General features: G+C 37.8%; 1 protein-coding gene across 2 annotated transcripts in view; it reads right to left on the bottom strand.

The window, feature by feature from the left end:
- Positions 1-1,957: 1,957 nt before the first annotated feature.
- plcl1 (phospholipase C like 1) overlaps positions 1,958-9,287 on the bottom strand; it is a 371,203-nt gene continuing 363,873 nt past the window's right edge. Inside the window, exons 6-7 of one of the 2 annotated variants that reach the window (XR_010963452.1) lie at positions 7,653-7,948; positions 1,958-6,984 (exon numbers count right to left, since the gene is read on the bottom strand). Coding sequence is in view for 1 of the 2 variants with exons in the window: in XM_067987799.1 (XP_067843900.1) it covers positions 7,763-7,948 (186 nt within the window). In the remaining variant the exon portion in view is untranslated. Of the gene's footprint in view, positions 7,949-9,287 lie in introns of both variants that reach the window. The other variant, XM_067987799.1, reaches the window with a different exon arrangement.

Raw genomic sequence — 9,287 nt, 5'->3', positions numbered from 1 at the left:
TACCTTTGGATGTCCCAAGGACATTATAAAGTGCTTATATCAATGTAAATTCCTTCCTTTACTATGCAAATCTGCTAACATTTATAATCCTAATGATTTATCCATGACACACAAATCAATGTGACAATACCAATCAAAATCTAAAATAATTAATGCATTTTGTAAACATTTAATTTAAATAATCAGTGCCTTAAAATCAGCATATCAACATCTTAAAAAAAATGGGGTAACGAGCTTGTGTTCAAAATTTAAATGACATTTATTTTGTTACTGTAGGTTTTGGTAACAGAAAAATATTACAATTTCAGTGTGAGTGTAAAACAGAGTTCCATGTAAACACCAAATGTCACTGAAAACAATAATTTACAAGTCACATACTTTCACAATTTGTTCATTTGTATAACTACAAATCAGTACAATAGAGATGCAACAATGGAGGACACTGTTTACCTGGGTATTTCATTAGACAAAACATAACAACTGGGCTAGGTTCTGGAAACAACTCACGCTATTAAATTTATCCATTGTAATATATGCTAATAGCAATTAAGCATCCTGTAATTTCTGCAAATGCTAAAAACACTAGCCCTTAGTTACACGAATACTGCTGCAGTTTCTGATCTAGCATTGTTCAGCAGAAAACAGCAAAGAGCTCACTTAGTTACAATACCAGACATCCTAAGTTGTACAGAACACTGTTTTCACAGTTGTTACAATTTTAATCTAAAAGTGGCTATTCATTAGTAGTCAAAGTTGCCATAAAATACTATACATTATACAAGTATTTTAAGAACTATTTCTGGCTAATGGGCGAGGGGAAAAAAATTTCAAATTAAATAGTCAAGGGTCAGTGACATTATATAATTGCAGCAATTATTCAAATGTGCGCACTCATAGTGACTGCTTTCAGTTATACTTTGTGCCCAAGTTATGCCACCTTGAATTTATTAACAGTTATTACGTATTCCATTTAAAACTACTTAAGCAGTAGAAATATTGGTGCCGTCCAGCAACTATTAATTAATTCTGCAGCCACGGGAAATGCAAATATCAGTAATTAATGCAGTCGAAGGTAGATTTTAGAAGAATTGTGTAAGAGTTCTCAATGCTTTCATGGCCATCTCCTCCCAGGTGAGATCACAGGATCCTGATCAAACAAATGGCAGTTACACTAAAGTTCTTATTGCAATTGCTCAAAATACAGTGATAATTATGGTGCTTAGTCCATGAATAACATCATCAGAAAATCTGTATAAATCTTCACCAACAACTTTGTTAAAAATAAAGTAGGATAAGAAAAATGTTCACACACGGGTGTTAAGGGTTTCTCTGATTGCCAAATCAACATGTACTACCAAACATACCTATGAGGGTGGCAAAGTTCTCAGAAAGTACAACAAACCAATCATTGATTCCCAAGTCCTATTGCTGTTGGCAGTAAAACTGATGCACATTGATACATTAATCAGTTAGGAGGAAGAACTGCTCTGATTGCATCAGAAACAAGTTATTTTTAAATGCATTTACAATGTCACTGCACACATGGTAACCAGAGCAATTCTTGCGCCTTGGTTTTTGTTAAAATTCTTGTGTAAACACACAAAGGGCAGAAACCCGATAATGTTATAGTGTGCAACGCTCTTTGCTAAAAAGGGGGAGTAGATTTAATTACTGTTTTCATGGTACAATGTACTTTGCTAGTGGACAATGAAACCTGCAATGACCTGAGCAGTAGCTTGATGATGCCGTTGGTTAACCATACAAACCTCCACTACAAACTGCAGTATAGCATTTACTGCAGCAAAAACTTTCCCCGGCAACCACCACTGCAAGAAAAACTCAACCCAGAGCAGGACACACCAAAGAACCTAATTTTCCGGAAACTTCTACCACTTAAGAGTCACTAACACCAACCCCCCCACATACCCCCCCCCCCCCGCCCCGCCTCCGCGCCACGGATTGGAGGCTTAACTTCCATGTCGCTGCCAGTGTCACTATGTAGTGGGCCCCAAGGAAGTGCATGAGAGCAGCTTGAAGTTGCCGGCCTTCCGATTTTCCCTCTCTGCCTCCCTGTGGAAAGGCAGCTGTCACAGCTGAGATTGCTAACTCACTAATGGAGAAACATTAGCTCAAGCCTGTGACCTACCCAAGTGTTACAACAAACAGTTCTTAAGACTTAAAATGTAAAACTCGTTTCAGTTGATCAAATGTGTACTTTAACTGCATTCTGTTAAATTCAACAAGGAATGGAACTTAAATTTAAAAAACACAAGTCTATAAAAGCTTTTTGAAACGAAATTATTTCAAGATATGCACCAGTGTCTGTCTGACTCTTTTTATTGCATTAGTTGATGCTTGTGGCCATGTAGCTGATGGATTGGAAATTTAGTACAACATATAAGACTGAGAGTTAATACTAAATGCTTTCAACCAGCATAAACTTATCTATGGTTTTATTTGATTGTCTTGTTTCAACATTTATATTTCACATTTATGAGACAGTCTAAATTTAAACTACCATATACATAAACTGAATATTGTCTATACAAAACTTCTTAAAAAATAAAAAAAATATTAAACTTCACAGTACAGTAGCCTAATGTTAGTTCATCAGTGAATTAGCTGGCTGGTTAAATGGGCTAAGAAAAAGACAGCCAAACTGACATAAAATGCATTTAATCCAGATGTATTAAGTAACCTAGTTCTAAATACTACAGTAAACTGGGCCAAGTCTTTTGTTATATTTTTAATCTTTCAAATATTTCCCTCCACTCCAAAAATTTAAATCACGTTATTTCCACAAAAATCAGTCATTGACAGAATTATTTCTTTCCCCCTCCCACTTACCCATCCTCTCTAGAAGCTGGTGGCTCACTGGGTATGGACACCAGTACCCCTCCGGTACCTCACTCAAGTGACCATTCTTAGTATGAACTTAGATGGCGACTGCTGGTGGGTCAGGACCAATGCTCTCCACTGCAACTAGAGATTGCTGGACAGCTTTCAGAAATACTAAACCTGGGGGTACTGACGCAAAGGCAACCTTTTAGAGCCTTCCCGCCAATGTATACCGAGGGGCTGAAATCAGGGAAAAACCCCCCCAGGCAGAATGTGAAATTCAAATTGCTATAGTGTACCTGTAATAAATCTGTAATCAATAATCTGTATTGAGTAGAATGCAATGAGACACCCCAGTGTGTCATGAACTGTAATTATGTACAATGTGTTCATTGGACTGTACTTGATGTAACCTGCAAATTGTATAATTTGTATTGTGTACATTTGGAATGTGATATGACAACTGTATTATATGTTTTGCTGCAAATTTTATGAATAAAGTATATTTTTGAAAAAAAAATACTGACGCAAACTAACTACAGAAACCTCATTGTTGGCTTACTGAGATCAGCATAGAGCAGGAACTGAACCTGGAAACTTGCTGTTCTGAATAAGTCAATACCACAGCACACTGTGCATTTACCCACTGAGTCATCTTAATTTTCTGTTCTTTTATGATGAACTGAAATTATCCTTAAAAGTTAAAATCTGAACAGTTACTTCTATGCAAAATTAATCATATTCTATACTGTGTTAAGAAACTACCACTTACAAAGAAAAATTCCTAAGAGCTATTTTAAATTCATTAATTGTTGGAAACTGTACTACAGGTTACAGTTGAGAAGTTGCATTTCCACCTTAACAAAACTGCAAAACAACTTAGCATGTTGGAAGAAGAAACAATTAAATAAGGGTATTAAAGCAATGGTAAAGGTGCAGCATAGATTCACTAGGATGTCACCAGGGATGTTGGAGCTGAGAAAGTTAGGGGGTCTTCAAGATTATGAAGGGGTATGATAAGATAAGTAATGATAGATTGTTTTCACTGGTCAGTGAGAAGGATACGAGAGGGCACAAATTTAAGATAATTTTAAAACAAATTAAAGCAGAGGTTAGAAAAAAATTATTTACAGAAAACGAGGCTAGAATGTGGAATTCTCTGCCACAAACCATTGTTGAAGCTGAGTTCATAATTGTATTAAAAAGGAAATTGGTTGTTTGAAAAAGTGTAACATTAAACAGCATAGGCAATGTGCAGTTGGGACTGGACTAGATAGCTCATGGGATGAAAACAATGGCAAAGACTTTATGAGCCACATGGGCTGGCTCTGTGCTGTAGCATTCTGTGATTCTATGTATAAAGCTGTCCACGTCACAAGGTGTTGCATATCCTGCATTAACCCTTTTGAACAATATTTGCATAGTTACTCCGAAATGAAAAAAAATCAAGATTTACAATATTTTAGTTTATTCAAAAAATAGCATGAATGGAAAATTATTTTATGGCTGCATATTTCATTTAGTCATTAACAGTCGTTAAATTTACAAAATAAACGTTGATAGAATATACAACGATACTTTGAAGGACAATCTGTATACAAAGGGTCAACCTAAAGCAAGACTGAAGAGCATGGATTTTCCTGAAAAACATAAACATGGATATTCTGTAGTGTGCAAAAAATTAGAGTAAAAAGAAATGGTATATTATCAAAGAGGTGCTGTGTTCTAAAGTATTTGTAGTAAGTGACTGTACGCAGTGACAGCTCATTAAAGACAGCTTTTCAAGAGTATAATGCAGTTTAGAATACCATCCCTGACCAAAAATATGTTTTTTGGTTGTGTACAAGATCTGACTGAATTGCAAAAAAAGGGAGAAAGATAGCAAGGAAATGGGCGAGCTAGAACTCATGCAAAAACTTCTTTACTTATATAATTGTGTTCCAAAAATACTGTATTTTTTCCCTTTACCATGTCCTGCAGCTTGATATGGTCCCAGGCCTCCACCAGTGTTGGTCTGAGTTTCCACTACCTTTCGAGTTGAAATTCAGAAATCAGCTTTAGAGAGGGTGAAACCATTGTCTTCACCAGATGCCATTTTTGAAAAAAATGAACAATGGCATTTTATACAAGCACATTAACCAACGCACTAAAAGCTGGACTCTGAGGAATGCCAACCTCCATGTGTTGGCCCACCATGGTGCCATACGACAACAAAAATATTGTTAACAGAGAATGTCCAGTTGCATCAAGTATCATTCTCATAACTTAAGTAAAAAATCATCAGCTCAGTGGGTTAACCAGGTGGTCAAAATTTGTATAAGACCCTGGTCAGGCCTCAGTTAGAATACTGCATCCGGATTTGGTCTCCTCACATGGGTAATATTGAGACTTTGGAAAAGGTGCAGAGGAGGGCCAATAGATGAATTCCCAGTTTGAAGCATCTTGGTTCTCAAGATAGGCAAAAAAAAGCTGGGGCTCCACACTTTAGAGAAGCGCAGACTTGGGGGTGATTTGATCGAGGTTTATAAGATGATGAAGGGAATAGATTGTGTTCGAGTGGACAATTTGTTCCAATAGGTTAGGGAGGACCAGGGGTCACAATTTTAAGTTGTATAAGGTCAGATCCAGGATAGATGTCAGGAGGTGGTTCTTTTCCCAGAGAATAGTGAACCTCTGGAACAGGCTGCCGGCTCATGCAGTGGACGCCGATTCACTGAATTCTTTCAAGCGAGAGCTGGACCTGTTTCTGGCTGGGGCGGAGAACACCTCGTACAAAAGGTAGGTACTGTGTGGCATTATCAGGGCTACAGTGATCTCCTGGACTAATTATGATTGCCTTAGGGGGTCAGAGAGGAATTTACCTGATTTTCTTTTCCCCAATTGGCCTGGGTTTTTATCTGGTTTTTTGCTTCTCCCAGGAGATCACATGGGATATGGGGGTCTATATATTGTGATGCACAAGGCATCGCAATTGTGTAGGGCAGGCTGGATGGACCAGAAGGTCTTTTCCTGTTCGTCATTGCTCGTATGTTATTTTTTTCCAACAATTTTCTGCCTTGTGTGTTCAGCTTGGCCCTAGCATTACCACTTTGTTAGAGAAAATAGGAAGGCCAAGCCCACAAAGATCTTCAGAAACTGCAAAAACAACAAACACTGTCAAGGTCATCCATTGGTTGATTGCACTTGGATGGTACAGGATAGCTACTCTCCCTGATTCTTCCACACAACAAGAATACACTGTCCCAAAGGAGAAACCCAACTGCAAATGTCTATCAAGGGTCTGGTTCATAAGAACATAAGAAATAGGAGCAGGAGTAGGCCATATGGCCCCTCGAGCCTGTTCCATCATTCAATAAGATCATGGCTAATCTTCTACCTCAACTCCACTTTCCCGCCCTATCCCCACATCCCTTGGTTCCCTTAGTGTCTAAAAATCTGTTGATCTCAGTCTTGAATATACTCAATGACTGAGCATCCACACCCCTCTGGGGTAAAGAATTCCAAAGTTGAAGCTCTGATCTCCAAATATAGAGTTCAATTAACGTTGCAGCTGTGAGGCCACGAGAGGAAAAGTCTTCTTAATATATGTGCATCTTATTTGGAAATCTGTGATTTTTCCATTTCATTACTGATCTATGTTTTTCCTCTTGAGTAATCTTGGCCAAATGCTTACCCCTTTGAGGAAACCATTTCTTTCGAAACTTCAAGTGCAAGGTCAGCTTTTGCAACCTTGAAAATATCCATTTTGAATCAGACAACATCTTCAAAAAGAATTCATGCAATTTATATTCCATTGTCAATTTTCTCCTTTTCCCATCTCTCTTGAAGACATTGACTGGAATTTGTTTCTGCCTCAGCCACTGTGTGGGGCTTGACAGTGAGCATCAGCAGGTTATTTCACCACTGGATGCATTAAAATTGATCCTAATCCTGTTCCCACAAATTGTCTACACACACTTCCAGCAGGGGTCACTGGATAGTGAGAACCCTGGTCAATTTTACCCACACCAGCTGAGATAGGGTAACCCAGCACCGACCAAGGATCGAACCAAGGATCTTCCTGATTCCTGTATGGCTCAGACAGCCACTGAACACATTTGGTAAGCCATCGAGGGATACGCAAGTTTCCAAGGGTAACTACGGCACCTGAAAACAAATTAAGAGAATACACAGCATCATAGAACGTTACTTTCCCCTCAAAATTTCAGGGAAATAACTGAAAATTTTCATCTCATTACAATTTGTATTTGTTGCAAAGATGTGCCCATATTCCTCAAGGAGTTACTCAAGTAAACTATACTTTCTGCTCTGCCTTGGTAAAACCATCTTTTAGTGTTAAGAATTAATATTTGCTATTTCCTGAATACAGAATCTAATCTCCATTCCGTTTCTCAGCTGTTTACGAAATGAGTCAGTAGGATGTTTCAGAATACAATTTTGAAACAAGTCCCCAACCTATACATGAACAGATTTTTAAAAATAAAAGCAATATTTACATACAATGGCTTCACAGCAGAAAAATACTATTATGCATAACACAAAAATGTACAGCACAATATTCTTGTTCATATTAAAATGTATTTAAAAAGCTGATATATGCATAATTTAACAATGAAAAATGTAAAGAAAAGTGCATGCCAATTGTGATTTTGTCAGTCCATGCTCTCTTCCTTTGTTTTAAGTGAGCTACAAATGCAGGATCAAAGGCAGTTATAGGAATATTGGAAATATCACTTTAATATGGTTTTCCTTGAACTATTTCATTGTGATATATACCATAAAATTTGTTTCTTTAAATAGAGTTAGTATTGTACCCTCAAATGCTCTTTAAAGGCTCTGTTAGCATCTTCGGTATCATCCATGGGAATAAACTACAAGCAGTAACTTTGACTCCATAATTAAGCCATTGGGGCCGGTTTGGGAATTATGCGAGCTTTCCATTCTCCTCTCTGTTTTCTTTCTCCTGTATTGCCTTAAGACTTTGTTTGGATTTCACCTCTGCACTTCCACTTCCTGACTTGCTCAATCCACATGAGACACAAGCAAGTTGGATCTGCTTCATGTTCTCCAGCGCCTCATTCTTAGCATTTTTCAGTAAATCCCCTTGGCCCTGCATACGTCAAAGGACGGTGGTTATATTAATTCATTAATACTTTAACATGTTTATAAATTCACTTCAAACAGCATATAAAAGTGCATTTTAACCCCAACCAAACTATAAAAAAGTGGGTATCTGCCAACAGTTATGGAAAACAAGACACGTGAGGAAAAAAGGAAGCTTGCAATTGTTGACTTCTGTGAAACCTTGCTTGTTCTTAAGCCATTTTATAACCAAACAAAACCTACAAACACTTCAAGATGAAAACTCTAGCATTCATCAAGAACCCAATGACCTGTATCACCTCAAATATCTTGGCTTAGAGTGCAAAGGAAAGATTGAACATGAAAAAAAATTCAAAGATTGAATATGTTTGCATCAATTTCCTGTGTGCTATTGGAGCAAAAAATTTAATTTGTTAAATTAAACAAGTTAACAACTTTGTCAAAATAACACATACAGGAATTTGACACAAATATATTAACCAGTGATGTATAAATCGCACATACAGGAATTTCAATGCCCCAGTGTTATGGGGACACAGTGCAGGTTACTGCTGTGTTAGAATTTGTTATAATGTTTATATCCTAATGACAGTGGGTAATCCGATATCAAAAATCTGTAACTCAGAAATCCTAAATTCTGATTCTGTTTCGGCTAACTTCCTACACTGAGATATTACCACTGAGGTACAAGTTTGCTACTTCAGGCCAACAGTGAAGAAAAACTGGCTGAGAAATTGGCTCTTACACAGCTCTCAATTATGCTTTCCGATAGTCAAACAAGGAGGAGTGTGCATGGCATTTGCCAATCATCTTCTGTGCACCCAACAGAAAGAAATTCTAGTGCTGGGAGATTTTCTGCATGACTCAAGCCTGCCTCCATCTTGCAGGTATGCTGCACTGTTGACCAATCAGGATAGTATCATGGAGTGGTAAATAGGGATATCTTCCCCACGACCACTTCATACAGCATTACATCTACTTCAGCAACGATCAAACAGGGTATTGGGTTTCTTTATCCCTCATTTTTACCTCTACTTCTTCACTTCTCTCCCCCAGCCAAAAGTTACCAAAGAGTTGAGATGCCTTTCTAAAGGCTGTAAGAATTGACATCCCCATATCGTCAACAGCCTATTAATTTGACCTTCATGCAATTTTCTGGGCCCACCACTAAGTTACCTCCCTCCATGTATCCAAATCTGCCCTTTGCTGTGTGAAAAATTGACTGCTGTTCGCACATTACCATTCTGGTGAGATTTGCAGCAGTCCTTAGCCACTTAGAACTGACTGACACCAGTACTCAAAAATCAGTCCTGCAGTATCCAATGGTAAAAGAAACGGTTTACATT

This window comes from Heptranchias perlo, chromosome 7, assembly GCF_035084215.1.
Source record: "Heptranchias perlo isolate sHepPer1 chromosome 7, sHepPer1.hap1, whole genome shotgun sequence".
Taxonomy (NCBI): Eukaryota; Metazoa; Chordata; class Chondrichthyes; order Hexanchiformes; family Hexanchidae; genus Heptranchias; species Heptranchias perlo.
The sequence above is the reverse complement of the archived record's forward strand: the minus strand, read 5'-3'. Positions and strand labels throughout refer to the sequence as shown.